The sequence below is a fragment of the Arvicanthis niloticus genome, chromosome 4, assembly GCF_011762505.2.
Source record: "Arvicanthis niloticus isolate mArvNil1 chromosome 4, mArvNil1.pat.X, whole genome shotgun sequence".
In the NCBI taxonomy this organism is placed as follows: Eukaryota; Metazoa; Chordata; class Mammalia; order Rodentia; family Muridae; genus Arvicanthis; species Arvicanthis niloticus.
In genome coordinates, this window is record NC_047661.1 from 41,548,051 (window position 1) to 41,570,750 (window position 22,700).

The 22,700-nt window shown below is 38.8% G+C and overlaps 3 protein-coding genes across 4 annotated transcripts in view; 1 reads left to right on the forward strand and 2 right to left on the reverse strand.

Annotated features, from left to right (window-relative positions):
* Window positions 1-5,268: 5,268 nt before the first annotated feature.
* Serp1 (stress associated endoplasmic reticulum protein 1) lies at window positions 5,269-9,067 on the reverse strand. Its single transcript, XM_034499840.2, has 3 exons — window positions 8,602-9,067; window positions 8,283-8,358; window positions 5,269-7,119 (listed from the first exon to the last, which is right to left on the reverse strand). Exons 1-3 carry the CDS (start codon window positions 8,683-8,685, stop codon window positions 7,079-7,081), a joined length of 201 nt encoding a protein of 66 aa, XP_034355731.1. The 5' UTR covers window positions 8,686-9,067; the 3' UTR covers window positions 5,269-7,078.
* A 60-nt stretch (window positions 9,068-9,127) lies between these two features.
* The window catches only part of Eif2a (eukaryotic translation initiation factor 2A), a 29,215-nt gene continuing 15,642 nt past the window's right edge, over window positions 9,128-22,700 (forward strand). Inside the window, exons 1-5 of one of the 2 annotated variants that reach the window (XM_034499838.3) lie at window positions 9,128-9,268; window positions 11,977-12,080; window positions 13,530-13,599; window positions 19,566-19,640; window positions 21,561-21,679. In XM_034499838.3, the coding sequence (XP_034355729.1) occupies window positions 13,553-13,599; window positions 19,566-19,640; window positions 21,561-21,679 (241 nt within the window). In that variant the 5' untranslated portion in view covers window positions 9,128-9,268; window positions 11,977-12,080; window positions 13,530-13,552. The remainder of the gene's footprint in view (window positions 9,269-11,976; window positions 12,081-13,529; window positions 13,600-19,565; window positions 19,641-21,560; window positions 21,680-22,700) is intronic. The other variant, XM_034499837.2, reaches the window with a different exon arrangement.
* On the reverse strand, window positions 16,406-16,687 carry LOC117706737 (large ribosomal subunit protein eL42-like). The gene has a single exon (XM_034499839.1). The coding sequence runs from the start codon at window positions 16,685-16,687 to the stop codon at window positions 16,406-16,408; it is 282 nt and encodes a 93-aa protein (XP_034355730.1).

Below are 22,700 nucleotides of genomic sequence, written 5' to 3' on the forward strand. Positions count from 1 at the left end.
ATTCTCTTTTTTCAGCCTTCCTGCAACAGTGCTGGTGTACAAGCATTTACAGCCATGCCAGGCTATTGATGACTTCTGAACTTGACAAATGTACCGTAGTATTGGTGCCGACATTAAAGGCAGCTGAATAAAAGCTACCCGTGAACTTCTCTATCCCATCTGCACTGTTTCTGTAAATCTAAGGTTATTTTCACAGTGGTTGTGGTATCAAATCCTAGTCCATTCCTTCTAAGCAGTTTTGATTTCTTTTCATGAGTCTGTACATCTGCACAGTGTTCTTTACATGCAGAGGGCAAGTCTGCTCTACAGCAATAGAAGTGTCATAAAGGCCTTTGAGTAACAACAAACATTGAAACCAACACTCCCCTTGCCAGTTTCCTCCTTTTTTTTTTCCCCCAGTGCAGCAGATCTTTGAGGACCAAGTGCAAGCAAAATGCATTTCATGTTATGGGCTAAATAACTGAATATGAATTGTAATCTTGCAAATTTTCAGTAGTTATTCAAAAGGCAAAGTTCTGGGAAGGTAAAATTACATTGGGAAAGAAAAACAAAAAAACAAAAACAAAAAACCTATGCATAGCCAGCGATTGAAAGGTGAGTTCCTCCTGCGAAGCAGATGTAAAAGCCGCTGTTTCTTCTGTCCTCAGTGAGGAAAGTCCCTAACCCTATCAGATGTCTGTTTTTGAAGTTCACATAGTGATATCTTATTTGCATTGAATATTTTTAACTATGCAAAGTGCTTTTACTGTGTGATTTTGTAACTGCTGTTGAGGCAGAGGGATTTCCTTTCCCGGAGGAGGGCAAGGAGAGGCCGTTGTAAGATTTCAGGCCATTTAGTGCCATAGCTAGAATTAGAAATCTAGTCTTTTGGGAGGCTGGATAAATGACTCAGTGGTTAAAAGCACTGGCTGCTCTTCCAGAGGATCTGTGTTTGGTTCCTAACACAGCAGCTATCAGCTCAAAGCTGTCTGTGACTCCAGCTTCAGGGGATCTGACAGCCTTTGTCACCCCCACACACACACACCCCCAACAGGCACTGCACCACATGTGGTATCTATACATTCAAGCAGACAAAAACACTCATACATATAAAATATTTTTTAAAGGAAGTTTAATCTTTTTCAACAGTTTCCAATGTCAGTTTGCAGATGGAATACGTGAGAGATCCTGGGAAAACTTAGGCTCAGCTTCAGAGGGGTTAGCCAGGGTAGGCCACTATTTTCAACAGGCTTACAGGATACTAATAACCACAGGACACTGTTCTGAGTAGCAGGAAATTAAGCTAAGTTGGGCATGGCTTTCCCTGTGAGCACTTGGCAATGAGGGTGGAGTTTCATGTCATGCTTAGCAGAAGAAAAGGTTCTTGCATCAGAAAACATCTTAATACTGTTCTCAAGCAAGAATGAATGGCTTAACGTTTTGGAAATGGGTTTCATCCTCTGTGGTAGCTTCCTTCTCCACATAATCCTCTGAGATTAACTTGAAAATTGTGCTCTCAGTGGCCAGGGCTGGGAGCTGGACCGCTTTGATACTCTGGACATCTGTTTCCCTTTATGATCAGCCCTGGTTAGTTATCATCCCCAACACAGATCCTGATGCATTTGTGCTCTGGGACCTATTGACAAAAGCCCACACTTCTTGTACCTGGAGTCTCCAGCACTCTAGGATGCCTGTGGCTAAGTGTACAGAAGTCAGGGGCTCTGGACACCAGGCATTTTCCAGAAGGACAGAGAGTCTTATGCTCGATGTATGAGACCATAGTGACTTATAGTGTGGTTGTAAGGAACACTTTGTGAAGAGGAGGGCTAGAACAGGTATGTGAAATAGCCATCAGGTCTGGAGGGGTCTTGCACAGAGAAGGACACATGGGCATCCTTGTGTCCCCCTGTATGAAAAAGACAGAAATAGAGCAGAGAGCAATTTGAAGCCCCCAGTCACAGGCTGGAAATGGCAAACATGATGTCTCACTCTTACCAGACTAACTGGTATGGTGAGGTATTACCTTTCTTTTGATAAAGTGTTCTTTGGTTTTGTTTTGTTTTTTAATGCGACCTTTACTAAAGGATAAATATCACACTGTTGATGTATCTCCAAATGTCATGCCTATAAGCCTATCTTGGGGGAAATTGTTCCAAAAAACTAAAGATCACCAGGGTTTAATCCATGTGGTGACTGTTACTCTATGTTAGAGGATTTTATAGAAACACACAAGTTTTGTTATGATGGACTTTTTAAATTTTACTTTGATGGTTCTAGAGATTAAGTTCAAGGCTTCATGCATGCTAGGCAGGCCGACTAACACTGAGGTATGCTTTTTCTCCACTTAATTTTTTTTTTAAAGGTTATTGCTCAGTTGCCCAGAGTAGACCTGAACTCTCATCATAGCAGAGTAGCTGAGATTATGGTGCTATATTTTGTTTATTTGGAGTGGGTACAGGGTCAAATATAGTCTAGGTTGACCTCTGACCTTCTTCTTGCCTCTGCCTCATGAGTGCTGGAATTACAAGCATGCACCACCAAGGCCAGCAGAGAGACAAGGTTCTTGCTGATGAAGCACTCAGTTAACATGTTGAGTGCGGCGTTTTGGTGGACACAGAAGTGGTGGCAGTAGGAGACAAAAGAGCCTTTGTCCTTAAGGAGCCCGTGCTTAGTCTAATAAATTAAGACATGAAACTAATAAGCATGGCAATATACTGAGTTCTAACAGGTTCAGTACAGGGCTGCAAGGAAAACTGATCTGAGAAGACAGGTAGTGTGTGCACGTGTGCTGTGGGAAGGGATTAAAATTACAGGGTAGCTGAAAAACGTGGACTACAGCAAATCTAAAAGAGAAACTGAAGGGCAAGGCTGAAAGGGCGAGCTGAGCCAGGCAAAATGCCCTTGAAAATCAAGGCCCAAGAGTTATTTCATTGCAACAGAAATGAGAAGGCCCTAAACAAATTTTACCTCAGGAAAATCATGGGGATCGGTATCTTTAAAGTCAAAGGAGACATTCCTTCTTCTTCCAGAGTTTCTCTTTGCAGGCCAAGGTGGCCTTGAACTCTAGGCAATTCTGCATCAGCCTCCTCAGTGCTGGGATTATAGGTAACACATACTACCAGCTTCTAATAATTATTTTTAAAATAATTTTATTTTGGAATTATTTTTCAACATCATAGATGAAAATATCTTAATAAAACTACAGTGAGGTTGTAGCAGTTTTTAAGTTCCCTGGAATATGTTGTGCTGATAGCATTACTGATGCAATTCTGTATTTTTCTATTACATGAAAAAAAAAGTGTAAATGTCAACTGAACTCACTTTCAAAAGAAACTGCATCCATGAACAATTTTTTCTCTCTTCTTTGAATTAGCAACTTGAGAAAAATTAAAGGATTTTCTAAAAGCATATGTGAAATGCATGTAAGTTTTGTGATCAAGTCTGTGGTTTCCAGGGAGTAGTCAGTCAGAAAACCTTACCATACATCATTTGCATGTTCTTTGAACTACTGTTAAGTTATGGATACGCCTTTGGTAATTGCTTATAGGGCTCTATTCACAGCTCTACCTGCATGTTACTTAGTAATCACTGGATAGATGAACATTTTGTTTGTAAACCTCCCAAAGTTCTGCTATCTTTGTTTCTCCAACATGCATGGGTTTGAATCATAAAAGGTCAGTTTTTTTTTTTTTCCTCTTAAGTACTGGCACATGTGTATTAATTGTTCTGTTGCTTATTACAGATGTAACAGGAACAACTTCCTCAAGAGCCCGAGGCTGTGACTTCCCTGCTATGCTAGACTACAACATGGAACTAGGAGCAGAGAGGAACCCTGTGTTACTTCCTCCCCTACATTGCTTTTGTCAGAGTATTTTATCACATCAATCAGACAGAAACTAAGGTGATGGAGTTTGGTAGAGAGCAAATCAAACTTGAGATAATTTCTAAACAGAGAATGTCATGATGTTCTAAGTTTACAGATATTAAGCACTAGGTTTTATGGATAGACCTAGTAATTAAGTCCTAAAAGTTTCCTGTGATCGTTTTGCGTCCAAAATCCCACCGGTAGCCTCATGAGGAACACAAGTGGCCGCACAATTGAACACAGAGGTATACACATTAATGTAAGCCAAAGCCCAAGACAATGTATCCTGCTGCAATGAAAACCTTGTGCTACTTTAGAAACCTACTGATTGCCAGCAACATTGTAGCCAACCTAGCACACACAATGAAATGGTAACTCTTTGTTCTGGCAGAGCTAAATCACTATTTGGGCAAATCCATTTCCTTGCTATGCTCAGCATTACAGATTAACAAAATCTGAGTAGGAAAGTAGGATAAAGGAAATGTGCTTTTTCCTTGAGCCAAACTTGGGTAGTAACAACTATATGCTAAGTGGGTGTTGAATTTTCTTGCTTTTTATAGTTTTCTTGCTACCATGTCCAATTACAGACCTTTCCTGATTAGATAGACTCTTGTGCATCCTACCCACTCCTTTCCTTCATTCTTCTACACATCTGAAGGGATCTGAAGTCCTGTGAGGTTCACACTAATATGTACCTCTCGGTATTATTGACTTAATGTGTCTTATGTTAACTTGCCACCAAACTAGAGTTACCTGAAAGAATCTTAGTTGAAAAATCCCTCCAAAAGGTTCTGCTATAAAGTATTTACTTAATTAGTGATTGATGGGCAGTGTGTGTGTGTGGGGGGGGGGGGAAAGACACAACCCATTTTAGGTGGTATCATCACTGGGCAAATCCATTTGATGGCTGCCAGTCCTGGGTTCTATAGGAAAGCAGGCTGAGCAAGCCATAAGGAGCAACCCACCAGTAAGCAGCTCCCCTCCATGGACCAGCTCCTGCCTCTAGATTCCTGCCCTGCCTGAGTTCCTGTCTTGACTTCCTTTGATGATAATCAGTGAGTGATAGGGAAATAAATCCTTTCTTCCCCAACTTGCTTTTTAGTCAGGGTGTTTAACTGCAGCAACAGAAACACTAAGACCCTTAAATACAGACTTTTCTTTCTTTTTTTCTTCTTCCAGTTTTTCAAGACGGGGTTTCTCTGTGTAGTAGGCCTGGCTGTCAGGGAACTCGTTCTGTAGACCAGGCTTGTCTAGAGTTCAGAGATCTGTCTGCCTCTATCTCCCAAATGCTGGGATTAAAGTCACGTGCCACCACTGCCAGGCTAAGTACAGGCATTCCTTTAAAATAATTTTCTATGAACTATGAATATGAAAAGCATACAAATAAGAACTCTGCAAAATCATTTTCTTTTACAACAAAAGCATCAAATATCCAGGGAACTTTATTTTTAAACCATAAATCAAACAGACACAACTTTCATTGACCCAAATATGCATAATCCAACCTGAATATAAAATGCACTGAATAGGTAAATTACATGATACAAAGGGAATGTAATTTTACAAATGTGAAATGATTGATGGCTACAGCAATTTAACAAATTAAAACATTGTATGTTTAAAAACAAAAATACCTTACAGCCAATTGCCTATAGTAAACCAAGGGAAATTCTGGTGGAATGATTTGATTCAAAGGAAATAAGGCACCTGCTATAAATTTAGAGATTATCTTTCACTTTATATAACTTAAAGTTATAGTAAAATAGAATTAGCTAACCAAGACCTGCTTCAGAGGGAATCAAGTTCAGGTGCGGACCCACAGCCAGCTCTCCTTCCTGATCAGATACAGTTAAGACTCCTGTGCACCCTACCCACTCCTTCCCTTCATTCTCCGACATCTGAGGGGATCCAAAGGCCTGTGAGGTTTACACTGCTCTCAGAACAGGTAGCAAGTTTCCCTTCTGTTCCTTTGAAAACAGCTTATTTCAAAAGAGATCTCCTGAGGCAAATAACAAAGCAAACATAAGCGGGCTTCTCCCAATTCATAAACAGATATTGCTTGGTGTCTGCACCGAGTTCTGGCTAAGTGCATACAGAGTCAGGACTTGCAGTTTCCATAGTACCAGAAAACCTCAACCCGCCCCATCACGCTCACCCTTACTATCAGTAAAAAGAAAATGTGATCAATCACAACCTACTAAGTCATACAAAGGAAGACGAGACTGATCCTTATCAGTGAATTCATTGAATTCCAAATGCTAGTTTAGATTGGTATACCTAGAACCCTAAGGACATTTCAATCATAACTTTTTAATTGATGTGCCTTTTTGGTATTAAAAGTGCAATTAACATGCTAAGATATCATATGGCACATGGGGCTCCACATGTTTTGACAAGGTATTTACTTCTTGTAGTCTTTTCCCCTTAACATTTTTCTACACAGTAAACCTCTTGGTAAGTTAATTCTGATCAGTATGACATCAGCAAACCATCCCTAATTTCATTTCACCATGATAGCGTTTAGTGGAACTGCAATCACTTTGATTAAGCTACAAAATGCTCAACCCAGTCTCAAACGGGATCCTAGGTGGCTATACTTACTCATGCAAAATTCAAGGCTGTGTAACAGAAACATTGTCATTAAAATCAGATGCAGCTGTAAGCATCTCTGCCTACAATATGCCCTAGAAGCTTTTAAAAATTTTTAGGTGACAATGATTAAAACTAGGCCGTGTAGTTGTCCACTTATAAGCACCTTCTTATAGGATAGTTACTCGTCCCTATAATGGAGTGTGCTTTTCAATCCAAGAGTAATAAAATGCCTAGCTATATAAAACCTTAAGATTCCAAAATTTAAATTAAGCTAATTGCATTTACACATTAGGGTTAACAAAATCTATACCCTGTCTACACAGATTTTTTCTAATTAGTCATAAATTTTAATAACCACATAAAACTCATTCTGTACTGAATAAGTATGGTCTACTACTGGAACTTAATAATCAAATTTTATTGCTTTATTCATGTGGTGCTTTTGCAAGGCACTGTGGCATGGACTAGCAAACCTGGAATGACTCTTGAAGAAACCTTGGAATGACACATGAAGGCTGATATGAAAAAGTCATTCTGAGGCAGGGTGATTTACTGAATTGTTTTTAACCAGGGCATCGAACATCAGGAATGAGTTCAAGTTAAAATTCACAGGAGAATGGAAACATCTCAAGGTCAGTCACTTCACATGCCCATCCTGATACTTTGAATAATCTGGAAAATTGCTGTAAAGAGAAAGAGCAAATACAGAAATAAGTTGAATAAAACAGGTCTCTCAACTAAAAAGTAATCTATTACAGCTGCGGAATCCAGAGTAATCATATGGTCAGTTACAAATGCTAATCTAATTTTACTGTAATAAAAAGTGAAGACAGGTTTATCATAATTAAACAATTAAATGCCTTTAAATGATTATTATTTTGTGGTGCTGGGGATGGTACTCAGGGCCTGATGCATGGTAGGTAAACTCTGCAACTCAAATTATTTCTTTAATTGCAGGTCCCTTGACTTTTACCTGTAAGATGTACAAGAGAGCTGCCAAACACGAAATTATTTTAGAAGTAACTTAAAAGCACCAAAACAAACACATGTTTCTACCATAGATTTACTTCAGTTTATTCCTAACATATCCTCAAAGGCCTGTTTTCTTAATATATGCACATTTCTTCATTCTCACAAAGCTGAAATTCAATAATCTTTGTGTTACATAAAGTGGTTGGCTCTTGGCCATGTATCAAAAAAGCTTCTGGTTGTTAAGTTTAGAAAAAAGGCCAAGTGAAATGTTAAATGAGAATCTCAGTAACTGTAGAAGGTAGCAAAAAAGCATCCGTCTCAATAACAGTTTGCATATTAAAACAACACATAGAGCAGAAAGACTTTCTGTAATACATCTGCTGAGGCAAGGGTCTATCACCTTAAAAGCAGGCTGTCTTGATAACTAATTTTACCTGAAAACACTTGTCTCATATATTAAATTTCCAAACATGTATGTTTCCTCTACAGAAAACCAATTCTTTACACTAGCCTTACTTTATACACTTAAGTTTTTGACCTTAGATACCGGTACCGTTCTGTCTTGTTCTAGTATCCAGATGTTCACGATGTTCGTTAAGTTTTTTTGCAACACCACTGGTAATAAAGTTACAATGCAAATCATTCTTATTCCAAGAGTTATTTGGTATTTAATTTCTTCTAAGGGATCATTAGGAAGATCTAATCTCTTTTTGATCTAGGAGAAAATCAAGGTAAGAAAAATTCCTGGGGCACCACCCTCTGTGGTACAAGTTCACTAGAAACAGTTCTCTCAGCAGGTGGGTTGAGAACCACGCGGGTAGGACTCGCCGCTCGTCCACGTCATTCCAAACCACCGGAGCCCCCAAACACTTACCAGAGCCACAAACAACAAAAATGAAGAGGGCCAATAACCAGGGTCCTACCGACGCCTTTTCTTCGGGGGCATTTCTCTGCAAAAAGAAAAACCCAGTTTCAAATGCAGAGAAACCACTCTCGGATCTCGGGCTCCCATGGCCTGCACCCCAGGCCAGGTGGCTGGCCCGGCAACTCACAGATCTCTCCTCCCACCCCAGATTCCACCGCAGCGGGAGTCCGGAGTCAGGCGGGTCTGGGGAGAACTCGCTGCCGCCCCGGCCCGCCGCGGGCCTCAGCCCCCGGCCAGGACATGGAGAAGGGTGCCCGCTTTTCCTTACCGAGGTCTTAGCGACGTTGCCGCGCTGAGTTATGTTCTTGCTGTGCTTTTCGTTGGCCATACGGATCCTCTGCTTGGCGACCATCTTCGCAGCGCCACCTGCCCCAAGAACCTCTCGGACTCGCTCGCTCGCCGTTCCGGGGCCACCGGGGGGCTCGGCTCGCGGTGCCTACGCCGCCTACGGCCACTGGGCCTGGACGCCGAGCGCTGGAGCTCCGGCAGCCGCCGATCACGGCGGTCTGAGCAGCCGAGGGGCGGCGCGCCGGGGAAAGCGGGCCGCAGGGCCGAGTAGCAAGAGTCCAACCACCGGACAGCGCAGCCGGCAACCTCGAACTAGTTCGGGTTCGGCTGCCAACGTCAGCACTGGGCAGACCCCGCCCCGCGGAAGTACGGACTCCGCCCGCTCCAGAGAGGGAGGGCGAGGGCCGGCCGCTGCCGCAGCCAAGCCCTTCCACGCTCGGGAAAGCGAGGAGCCAGAGCTGCGCGTGCGCGCTCGGAAACCGGAAGCAAATTGTCCCCGAGGTTGGCGGCGCCGGAAACACCAACTCGCAGTCACTGCGCTTGGGGAGACGTGTAGAGGCCGGGTTCGGCCTTTATTGAACTCTCACCCCAGCGCATGGGTTTCTCTTTCCGGGACAAGATGGCGCCGTCCACACCACTGTTGACAGGTGAGTTCCGAAAGAGCGAGAGACTCTTTCTTTACAGTGGCTTCTTTCTGTGTCTTCGCGCTGGAGAATTACTTAGCAAGCCTCGGAAATCCGACTTGCCTTTTCTCCTGGAAGGACCAAGCTGTCTTCTGGTTTATTTGGTAATAGCATGCCAATGGGAAGTGAAGTCTCCGTTTCCAGTATTCCCTCCTCCCAGTTATCCATCCATAGTTCTTCATCTTCCATAGGAATAGACAGGTAACAGAAAGTACTAGTTTGATGTGTGACCTCTGGTCTGCAATATTGGGTTTTGCCTGGACCCTTCGTAAATCATCTGCCTGTATAATAGAAGAAACGTGACTCCTCACATCAAATTCATCTGAACCTAAGTAAAAATTATGTGCTCCCTTATTTTTCTGAGGTTTGTGGTACCCGATAGGGAGCAAGACATTGCTAGTATAGGTTAGATTTCATGCTGAGGATGTGGCTTAGGGTGGCAGCAGTGAGCAGGATAAAGATAATGTTTTCAAGTGAAACAGCTGTTAAACAGCATTTAAGAAGTAGAACATGAGAAGACTCTGGGAATTTGAAGCTGACACAGATTGTGGTGTTTAAGAACAAACTAAAACCTTGGACAACACCGGGAAAGGTGCTATGCTATACTATGGTATCGCTTGGGTAAGTATGATTAAACAAAAGAATTCAAATGGGAAAGAATTGGGAAAGAAAATACTTCTTGCCAGCCTAGTAATACATTTTAAGATCTATACTTACTCCTGTTCAGTTAGACTACGGTACTTTATTCACCAAAATATTTATAAGAAGCTAGTTGTAACCTTCTAAACACTATGACAAACATTGTTTTCTTTTGTTTAGATTTGATTGTTTATTTATTTATTTGTGTGTCTGTATATGAGCATGTACACAGGAGTGCAGCACTTAAGAGGCCCAGAAGAGGGTGTGGGCTTCGCTGGAGCTAGAGCTAGAATTGTGGGCCTCAAGTGAATGCCGAGAACTCAACTTATTTCTTCTTAAGAGAAGCAAGTACTCTTAATACTGAGCCATCTCTCCAGCACTCTGACACTATTTAAATGGCATAATTATGCAATTAAATCAATTGTTTCTTTAACTCCATAAAGATAATTTTGTCACTTCAAAGTTTTAGTAGTAAATGAATATTTGAGTTCCACTTAAAAATTAGTACATTAGAAAGTAGTTAAATGTTCTGCCCTTTTGAGGCAGTGTAAAGTCCATCCTGTTTAGCCCAGCGTATGGATCACTTATCATCTTAGAACAGCTCTTGACAGTATTACGTTGGCATCCTGCCTTGTTTTGTGTTCTATCAGCACTGAGTTGTTTGTTAAAGCCCATTAAACTATTCTTTGGGATTCTCCTATTCTTTCTGTTGACGTGGCAAGCTACTTCCGAGCAAGTTAGCACACTTTTGGACAGTCACTTTCTGAACTATTTTTCACTAATCAGAAAGGAAATTCTCAGTTTGTTCAGCTATTTTCCTTCCCTGCTAGACTGTTAAATTCTGGATGTTTGGGGGAAAGTCTTATTCATCCTGGCCTTTTAAGTACCTAATGCAGAACCCAGTAAAAGATACTAAACATAGAATTAACTAATGAAGAATAGATTGTATATAATCAAGTTAACAAAGTAACAATTTTTCTCACAGATTCTAAGTTAAAGTCTTGTTCTGACACTCTCATAGTATCATATTCTTAGATGCCCAAAGAGTTCTTGGCCAGATTAGATCACTGACACTATTTAAATGGCATAATTATGTAATTAAGTAAATTGTTTCTCTAACTTCATAAAGATAACTTTGTTACTTAAAAGTAACATTTTATATTACATATTTACATTACATATTTGCAGGGTCAGGATTATACCCAGATATTTCCATTCCATGATCTATTTTCTACCAATAAAACACACTGTTTACTCTTTTAAACATTCTTAGTTTTAAGTTTTTAAATTCCTAAATCTTGTTTAATGTATACTTATAAGATTTATAGACCTATGAATAATTTGTAACTTAACAGTGAATTTTATTGTTATGACTCTAAGAAATGAGAAAAGACCAAAACAGGTGAAACTTGAGTTTTTAAACATGTGTTTTAAAAAGCTTTAGTGTTGATAAATTTAAGTATTTACATGACTCTAAAAAAAAAATCTATTTTCTGTATTTTCTGGTTCTTGTTTTTCTTTTATTAAAGGAGACAGACATTCAACCAGGTTAGTGACTCTAGAGAAAAGAGCTTTTCTTTGTTTGGCCAGCATTCCCAACAGAAATCTCAAGCTCTTTCCTTTACAGATTGTGGTTGATGTGGGTCTTATTTTTCCTCTTGTTGCTGTTTTTTCTTATCACTGTTATTTTGGGGTTTACTATCTGCACTTCTTATAAGGTTTAGATCTTATATACAAATTGTAGGACACCGTTTTTGGTTGTCTAGAACACCTTGAGTTCCCATAATGTTGCCAGAAATGAACAAGATAGAGGATCTGTGCTACCAATTAAAAGTGTCACTAGAGCTGGGGAAAGCTGCTAAAATACAGGTAGTTGAGGTGAGGTAAGGAAAAGCTTCCCTGTTCTTTGTCCATCAGTGGAAGACCATGTACTTGGTTTAGCAGTGAGAGTAACAGTTTGACCACATTCACATTTTATAGTTACATTGCAGCCTTATTAGGACCTGTACTGACAGTTTGCCATTCTATTCTAGATTCGTATGTAAATTCTGAAAAAGGTCTTAGTGTGTTAGATTCTGCTACACCTTTGTGAGCGTGACCTTATGCTGGCTAAATTTCTACATAATGTACAACTAAGGTATGATCTCAATAAACTCCCTAATTTGAAATTTTTATTTGTGGTTTATCCCTCTAGTGTTTGTTAAACATATAACTTATGTATAGTAGCCTTTAATGCCAGCAGAGGTAGTCAGATTTCTGTGAGTTCAAGGTCAGTCTGGTCTACTTAAGAAATTTTCAGGCCAGCCAAAGCTACGTAATGACATACTGATTTTTTTAAAAATTAATTGTTGCATTAAGACAATGTGGCCTGTTCTAAATAGTAATATATATCTTCTATACATTGAAGCAGTTTGATTGATTTGTGCTGAGAAATGCTACTGCTTTCACTGTGTGGTAACAGAGTTTTAATGCTGTAAAGTAAAACTCCAGGGCTATAGACGAATCTCCATGGTAGATATACTTCCCTGAAGGCATATAAGGTCGATTAGCACACACCAAAGTGAAAGGGTAAAACAACTGTGATAACAACAACAGTGTGTTTATAATGTATTCACATAACTTATCTGAGCATGATAGTGTTAGATCTAAAGATCTAATATCATTTTCATTCTAACTTGATATTCTTTGGGCCCACCTGGTACTTGAAATTGAGCTAGTTAATTCTTAGTCGGGGTACATGTTTTTCTAATAACTGTCTCTTAACAGTTCTTGGAAAAATAAAGAAATGGAAGGATTAGAATTGGAGCTAAGCCCCACCCCAGCTCTTAACTTTATTGCTTTCCTAGTAACTAAGAGAAGGAGGGAAGCCTTTAACTAGCAGAAATGCAAAAGTAGTGGAAGCCATGGGCATTGGCTACAGTTTCTTCTCTTGGTTGCTTAAAGTGCTGTTAAAGTAACAATTCTTCTCTAAGTCCTGTTACAGTTTTCTATGTCTTACATCCTCATTGCCCCTTCTCATCCCTATTGCTTCACTCTGAACCAAATGTGTATGTGTCTGTGAGAGCAGCGCAGACTTTCCCCACACCAGCTTCATTTTCTCCATTAAACCAGACTGATTTTTAGAAATCATCGTGAAACTCTTGAAGTTTTATTCTTAAGATCCTTAAGACCAACATTACTTTAATTCATCCTCAATATTCTTCCAGCTCTGAAGCCTGTTTGCTTTTCTAGCTTCTTTTATCCACATAACTTTCTGGTTTTTGATGCTCTTTCCTATCTTTCCCTGGCATTGCTTAAACTTGTTACTGTTCTCTTTGCTTTACTGTATTCAGCTAAGTTTGTACACTTCCTACTGTGACATAGTTACTTTTGTTTTGATGGTAATAATATTTTTAAGTTGCATATTAATTTCTATCCAGTTATATGTGAAAAGGCAAAGTGGACTTGAAATGTTAACATTCTCTAGTATAAGAAGATGTTTCATGAGTTCTGTACTTTGATAGCCTTTGGCTTTTGAGTAACATTCAATAATAAAGCTGGGTATTTCTTAGCAGAGTAACCAACCTTTTTTCTATTGTTTCTTCAGTCAGAGGATCAGAAGGACTGTACATGGTGAATGGACCACCACACTTCACAGAAAGCACAGTGCTTCCAAGGTATAGCTTGGGTCCAATACAATGCACACCAAAAGATTTGTGTTGATGATGGGTTTCTTAAACTATTTTAGTTTTTATTGTGTATATATGGGTGTTTTCCCTATGTGTGTGTCTAAGCAGCACTTGGGTAAGTGGAAACCAGAGGAGGATGTTGTATTCTCTAGAACTGCAGTTACAGGCAGTTGTGAACTGCTAAGTAGGTGCTAAAAGCTGAAGCTGGGTCCTCTGAAAGAGCAGTGAATGCTCTTAATTGTGAAACCATGTCTCCAGCCCATAATCCAAGGGAAAAAAATAGATAAGCTAATTTCTTGGGATGTTTTATTAACAAGATGGGAAGAATATGTATTTCTTTGTCACAAAAAATAATCTTTGGATTTCAAAATCACTGATTTAGGGTCTGGAGAGATGGCTTAGTAGTTAAGGGCACACACGGCTCTTCAGAGGATCCCAGTTAGGTCCAGCACCCACAGCAAGTGGCTCGCGACTGTCTATAATTCTACTTCCTGTGAATGAAACACCCTTCTGGGTTGCACGAGTATGTGTGCATGTGCACACATACAGCAGATCATATCTTTTAAAAAATGAAGGAGGAGGAAAGAAAAAACTAATTAATGGCTTAATATAATTGAGTTTGTGCATTTGGTTTGGAAAATTTTTACCTTCTAAACTGAGAAAAACTTGCAAATATGATAATTGAAGTCACTATTAGTAACCACTGTACTGCCAGAAGATGAAAGTGGCATAAAAATGAAAGAGAATAAAATATATATGAATAATATATATCTGAATATATATATATATATATATATATCTGAATATATATATATCTGAATATATATATATATATATTCAGATATATATATATATATATATATATATATATATATATATATATATATGTTTTTTCCAGAAAGAAACCGTGGCAAGTTAAAACTAAATAAAAATGATAACAGATACTAGGTGACAAAATATACAACTCGAGACATCTGTGAATGAACTTTGGTAGACATAGTTTTGATGTTGGGCCATATAACTTTTTAAATAATAAAATTGGATAAGAATAAAATAATTAAAATGGCTAAATGAAAGAGGTAAATTTAGCTTGTGTTGGGGTGGCAGTGTAATCTTACAAAGATCTGCAGAATTGTTGAATACATTCAGCTGTGTCATTGTTCGCTAAAGTTGTTGTCACTTGAGGCTATTGAAATATAAAATAATTCTGCTACCTTTGTGTTGCTATTATCAAAATATCTGTGTAAACAAAGGAATGGAGTTTATTTGGGTTCTAATTAGACTGGTTCCTTATACGTGTTCAGAACATAATAGTGGAAAGTCACAGAGGAAGTTCTTCATGTTTATAGAAGCCAGGAAGCAGAACAGAGCAGCCATGGGAAAGGACCAGGGCAAGATGTAACCCCAGGAACGTGTGCCCAGGAGTGACCTTCCTCCAACAAGAGCCCATCTTCTACAGTTTGGCCACTCTCCAATGGTCCATTTACATTTTAAACCTGTCAGTCAATTAAGCCATTCATTAGATGAGAGCTCTCATGACAGGATCTCATATACACACCCCAAGTGTGCTTTGCTAATCTTTTAGGTTTAGGTATTTCTCAAGCCAGTCAAGTTGACAGTCAAACTTAACAATTAAAATAATTGTATTAATTTTATTAGGGTCTAAATTATTTTTAGCATGAGTAAAGAGACTTGCATTTATCCATATGAGCTCATTATTGCTTCTCACAAAATTTATTTGTGGGACTATAGAGGTGGCTCAGTAGTTAAGCCACTCTCTCTTTCAGAGGACCTAAGTTCAGTTCCTAGCACCTACAGTGAGTGTTTACAACCTCCTGTAAGTGTGACTCTGGGAGATCCAACTCCCTCCTCTGGCTGCCAGTGGCAACAATTCACACATTACTTGAATGAACACATTTGCACACACAACTTACATACAAACAAACAAATAAATCTTAAGTAAAACATTTAATCCCTAGTTTTGTCCAGGTAAAAGACAGGAAGCAATAATGAAAGTATAATGGACCTTGTGAAAGAGTCACAGGAATCAACTAGAAAGAGTTTAATGCCAACCTAAAAGAGAACAATTTGAACATGAAGAATTATACTGGAGAATAAAGATATTAAATATAAATACTCCATAAAAAATCTTCACCTCCATAATTTATGTATCTATGGTACACAAACCTTGTTGTTGTTTTTGTTTTTCTTTGTAACACCCTCTCACCCCCAAAAATACCCTAAAAGGAATTTCTTTGTGTAGCCCTTGATGTCCTGGAACTTACTTTGTAGACTAGGCTCTCCTCAAACTCAGAAATCTGCCTGCCTCTGCCTCATGAGTGTTGGGACTAACAGCATGTACCACCATACTTGGCTTAAAAGCTCCACATTTCATAGCACCCATATAGTTGATGAATACAGGTTCTTTATAGGATTTGTTAGTAAATGCAGAAATTAGAACTGGATATTTTATAATCAGAAAGAACTTTTGTTTTTAGGCTAATGCCTCTCAAACTTTAAGATGTATCAACTGTCTGAATAAGGTGGGGATTTAATTGAGTGAAGAACTTACCTAGCCTATAGTTGGAATCCTAAGATATTTGTAACTAGATAGCATATTTTAGTGTTTATTTGTAATCTTAATGTCTGAGCCACTCCCTTCCCACACTTTTTTTTTTTAAATTTCTGAAAGCTTTATTTCCTCCCCCAAAACCGACTACATTCAAAGGTGTGAAAGGTCAAGATTTTATTGTCTTCATAACAAAATCGACTTAGAACTGGATCACTTGTTGCCTCACAGTTCAAGATGCTTGCACCTCTTACTAGTCAGCATCCTCTGGGATCTGCAGTTGGACACAATGCACTCCAGTCTCAGCACAATCTTCTTTGTAGTTTTAGCCATTTTGGGGAAAATAGACTTAGTCTGCCCACCATAGCCACTCTGTTTCCTGGCATAACGCCGCTTTCCCTGGACATACAAAGAATCCTTGCCCTTCTTGTACTGGGTCACCTTGTGGGGTTGGTGTCTTCCACATTTCTTGCAGAATGTCCAGCGGGTCTTAGGAACGTTCAACATGTTCACAGGAGCGCTGTCAGCTCAGAAAGAGCCCCTTGCCACACTTTGAGTAGCAGTGATAGAAACAGTATGCTCAAGTGTGACTTTCAGCCCTCTAATATCTGAGAACAAGGGATGATACAGAAGATGGAGTAGCTTGGTCTTTTCATCTGAGTAGTACTGAGACGCGAACCAGGGTCCTCTGGAAGAGCACCCATGCTCTTAACTTTCCAGCCTCTGATGTTTTACTCATTTTAGTATTTGAGGTTGGCAATGCCTACATTTTGTATTTATGTAAAGTTTTTTAAATTATGATTTAAAAATTATATTGACTGGGCAGCCTCACACCTTTAATCTAAGCACTCAAAAGGCAGAAGCAGGAAGATCTCTGTGAGTTACAAGCCAACCTGGGCTACATAATGAGTGAGTTCCAGGACAGCCAGGGCTACGTTGTGAGACTGTCTCAAAAATAAGCAAATTTGTATAATTTATAATTATATCTATTGTTATATATTTATGTGTGGATAGCAAATTTTTCTCATTTGCCAGGATTAAGAAAAGGAGTGAGGGAGGAAGAGGTGACACAATGGTTAAGAACACTGGCTGCTCTTCCAGAGGACCATGGTTTAGTTCATAGCATTCATACAGCAGCTTACAACCTTCTGAGACCCCAGTCCTAGGGGATCTGATGACTTCTTTTGACTTTCTCAGGTACTGCATACATTGCCCAGATTTGCATTCAGGCAAAACGCTTATAAAGTTGTTGGGGTTCAGGAGTTGCCCCACAAACCACACAAACACTAATCTCAGACAGTGATGGGTTATTGAGCACACACTCGAAGATGGTACAACCAGAGCAACAGCTTCAGACTCAAGAGCTGAAAGCTGTGTGTTAGACATTTCTGAAGGCCAACTCGTAAAGGCTAAAACTGCAAAAACTACGATGAGCTCATATGCAGGTGCTGGAAGCATCACCTGGTGGTCGGCCCTGACTCAAACCATTTTAGATAAGACAGATTATATCTATCTTTTGATGGGTCAATTGTATTGACAATTTGATGGGTCCTAAGTGAAGCTTATGGTTGTGAAACTTCTTAAGATTAACAGACCTCAGGCTGGAGAGATGGCTAAACAGTTAAGAGCACTGACTGCTTTACCCAAGGTCCTGAGTTTAATTCCCAGCAACCACCTGGTGGCTCACAGCCATCTGTAATGGGATCCAGTGCCCTCTTCTGGTGTGTCTGAAGACAGCAACAGTATGCTAACATACATAAAATAAATAAATCTGAGTCAGGTTATTTTTTGCATCAATGTCTGACAGCCATCTTACAGCAATAATATGAAATAGCATGGCTACAGTTATGCTAGGGGGCAGGCCTCATCAAAAGTAAAATAAATAAAATCTCAACAACAACAAAAAATCAATTCGTTTTTAATCTCAGCACTTGGGAGGCAGAGGCAGGAGGATCTCTTGTGAGTTTGAGGACAGCTAGGACTGTTACACAGAAAAACTTTGGAGAAACCTTGTCTTAATAAACAAACATGTTTATAACAATGAGGGTATAATTATGGAATCAAGAATGAGGCAGGTAGATATGAGTTGGTTGGAATAGGCTGAAATGGGAGGAATTAATAAGGATAATAGAAATTTTCTGCCTTAAGGTTGGAGAATGAGCTGTATTGTGATAGGACAAGAGACATTGTTCATAGATATTTTTGTGGGAAAGATATTTTGTAAGGTTCATTGTCTGTAAAGTGAGTATAAGCTACCATTATTTTGTGAAAACAGAAGCAAAAAATATCTTAAGGTAAATCAATGAAGTGCTGTTATTTAAAAGGTCAGTTCTTGTTGTATTTGTTGTTACTTAGCAATTGAAATATCTGTTTGCCACAGAGTTCTCTTTTAATGTCACTACACCAGTAGACTCATGCTTACTCACACATTTATGTCTGGCTAGGTCTTCATTGTCATTAGATGTATTCACAGTGGTCTTCTCCAGTAGAGAGTTATAGTACTTAAAATTTTAATTCCTTACTAGGATGTTGGCCATATTTCCACAGATGATATACAGAAGCCATTGGTTTCCTAAGGCCTCTATATTGTTTTTATTAAGTCTCCACTTAGAGAAATTGATGGGAGAGTGTAGTCTTTCAGATTCAGGGGCCCTTTAGTCCCTGAGGGCATTCTTTCCTCCGGTGTTTTGTTATGCCGGTAGTTCTGCACTGTGGGCCCTCAGTTTGCTCAGAAATGACAGCTAACTACTTTCACATTCAGTTTTCTTGTTTTGGCTTCTTTGGAGACTTGTCTTAGTCAGTGTTCTGTTGGTGTGAGGAGGCACCATGACCACAGCAACTCTCATAAAAGAAAGCATTTAATGGCCGTTGCTTACAGTTGCATAGGTTTAGTCCATTTTTGGCATGGTGGCATGCAGGCAGACTTGGTGCTAGAGAAGGAGCTGAGAGTTCTACATCTGGATCCACGGGCAGCAGGGAGAGAAGGATACTGGGCCTGGCTTGGGCTTTTGAAACCTCAAAGCCCACCTCCAGTGACACTCTTCCAACAAAGCCACACCTCCTAGTCCTTCTCAAGTAGGGACACTTCATGATGACTAAATGTTCAAATCCATGAGCCTGTAAGAACCATTCTTATTCAAACCACCACACTAAAAAATGATCTATTTCTGAAAGTTTTTCTGCCTGCGTGAAACTAGTTTCCAGCCTACTTTACAATGGTTGCTGACATTAAATTTTTAAAGGGTAAAATATTTAAATAGACAAAACCGTTTTGGAATATTTTCTAAAATTTGTGTAAATTATTCATGAATTAATGGATTGTAGACATTTTAATCAGATTTTTAAGAAGTACTATTAATGCCTTTTAACTTTTTTTTTTTTTCAGAGAATCTGGAAAAAATTGCAAAGTCTACACTTTTAGTAAGGATGGGGCATTGTTTGCCTGGAGCAATGGAGAAAAGTTAGTGTTTTCATTTGTTGAAAATTTTTATGTGCACCATAAATATAACCGTAGCTGGCATGATTTGAAGTACATGTATTCGGTTATCATTGATAAAGTATTTCTTATTGTCCTGTATAGTGTTTTCATATATATGCCATAAATTGAGTTATATAGTGACTTAGAATTAAAAATTAATGCGAGAAAAATTATTACTGAGGAAACCAAAAAGTTATTTGAAATAGTGTTCTAAATTATTAGTTTCTTAAATTCACTACTACCATTTAGAAAAATAATTATTTTTCCACTTGTTTACTTTAGACTTAGATATTTTGTATTTTTGCTGTTAAATCAGTAACTAAAGTTAGTATTAGTTTTATTGTGTATAGAAGCATAGACATTATTCAAAAGAATGATTAGTATAATTTATATTATATAAAGTATCCGATTATAAAATTGATCTTATAAAAAATATTTTCTTAAAATAGTCATATTTTTCTTAAAACCAGTTCTTTTAAGTTTTCCACAAAGTCACTACAGGGTTTTACAGATCAAAAAATGTCCAACCACTTGTTGCTTATTTTTCTTTTGTTGTTTTCAACCAAACTATGGTTATACTGTCAGACTTTTCAAAAGAGAAAAAACTATATGCATTAGTCTGGAAATATGAATTGAACAGTTCTTTATAGTAGTAATATTATAAAATCTTCTGAAAGTCAGATCAAATGTGATTTTTTTAAAATTAGTTGATTCACTTTTTAAGTTATTGACTCTAACTATAAAATATTTCTATTATATATAAATGATATAATTTTAGCCACAATATTAAGGGTGTTTTGTTTTGTTGTTTTGTTTTGTGTTTGAGACAAGGGTCTCTCTACATAGTCCTCGCTCTCTTCAGACTCACTATGTAGATCAGGCTGGCCTGGAACTCAGAGATCCATCTGCCTCTGTCCCTGAGTGCTGTGATTAAAGACATGTGCCACTTTGCCCAGCTCAATTTCTTTTCAGTTATATATTTATTTACATATACAAGGGTTACATGGGTGTTTTGCCGGCACATGCATCTGTGTAGCATGTATATACTGCCCTTGGAGGCCAGAAGAGCCATCAGACCTGGGTCTGGAGCTCATCGTGTGAGTGCTGGCACTCCAACAAGGGTCCTCTGGAAGAGCAGCCATTGCTCTTAACCTCTGAGACATCTCTGCAGTTCTACCCTGAGCTTAATATAGGAAAGTAAGTCAAGAAACTGATTTCCAAAGCTTGGCTCTAGCATTTATCATTAATATGCTGAGTTCAATTCATTTGATTTTTTTTTAAGTCTAAGTGAATTTGTTTATAAAATCAACATAATGATGCTTGTAAGGATTCCAAGAGATTTACAGAAAGTGGTTTGGCCTGTTCTTGGGCTTATGTAGGAAGCATAAGTGGAACAATGAAGAACTACTTTTATTCTGTTACTTCTGCCATTTTGTCTTTATTAGATCACAGTAATTCTTAACTGGACTATGTGTTAGACCACTTTGAAATTTTAATAGACTTGCTTACAGATTTTCCCAATGATTACAACAACTACTTATTCACATTTAAAAAGTGGGCTTCTCCATTCTGCCTCTGGCCCACCTTCCCTTTGACTTGATGACCCTCAGCTTCCCTGTAGCCTAGCCATGTGCTTACTCCATTGGAAGTCCTATTACTTCTGGATCTTTCTGCTGATTCTGTACTATTTCTCAATACTTTGAGGGTAAATTTTACATTTTTTTGTTGTTGTTTAAAGTTAAAAGTATTGCCTTGGTATTTTTTGATACTTCCTGAAAAGTAGTTTTTATGAAAAGTGAACAATTGGGAGTGTTCTGTATTTGAGAAAAGGTATGAATGTTTTGGTTAGTGCTGACTGTCATAAAGTGTTAATTTTGCTGAAGTAATTTCTTTTGAAACCAGAGTAAATATAATGAATGTCGCTAACAAGGGACTGCTACACTCCTTCGACCTCCCGAAAGCAGTTTGCCTTGAATTCTCGCCAAATAACACTGTCCTGGCAACGTGGCAGCCTTACACTAGTAAGTATTTTCCCCTTAGGAAAATATTCTAACAGGAGCAATTACATTTGGTAGGGGAAAAACTTGGTTTATAACTTTGTAAGATGGTAATTTGAGGTCAAACAGACACCATCACCCCCAAACACACACACACACACACACACACACACACACACACACACACACACACCATCAGCAGGAAATGTGATCTTAGCATATGACTGAGACTGCAAGTGAGCCACATCCATTGAGCCACCATGGATGGCCTTGAACTTCTGATCTTCCTCTGTACCTCCTGGATGTTGTGATCTCAGGTGTATACCACCATGTCCCATCCACATGATGCTGCAGTGTAAACCCAGGGCTTCATGCATGCTAGGCAAGCACTCTACCAACTGAGCTACATCCCCCACCTCAGCTTTGTTCATTTTAACTAAGTACTGTACTGTGACTAGAGCCTTTACTGATTGAGATATCACGGAAAAGTCAGCACAAAATTTTGTTCATAATTTCATGGATAGATGATCATTCTCATTGCCAATCTTAACATCTGTAAGTGTGCAGCCTTTGCTTACATTAAATAATTAAGAACTTTAACCTCACTTTAAGGAAGCTCCTTGTGGCTTTTGTTATGTAAATTGTTAGCATCACTACCTCTGTGTTTCTACTCATTATGCAAAATAAAGGATACTTAAAAGCACTGTGTCCTCTGGCAGTAAATATAATGACCAAGAAGGCTATTGGGTGGGTAGAAGCATATGGATTTAATATGGATATACAGAATATAAACATGATTAATGAGACAGGTGGATCTCTTTTTAAGTTCAAGGCCAGCCTGGTCTACATGGTGAGACATACTAAGACAGCCAGAGCTACATAGTGAGACCTTCTCTCAAACAAACAACAGTTTTTTTCAAAAGATGATTCATTGAAAAGAAAGACTTGTGTTCCAGTTAGATAGGATGAATGGCTCAAGATGATATCTAATTTAAAATTAGTGAGTTATATCTGGGATCTTACTTTTAATACTTTTGGGTCCTAG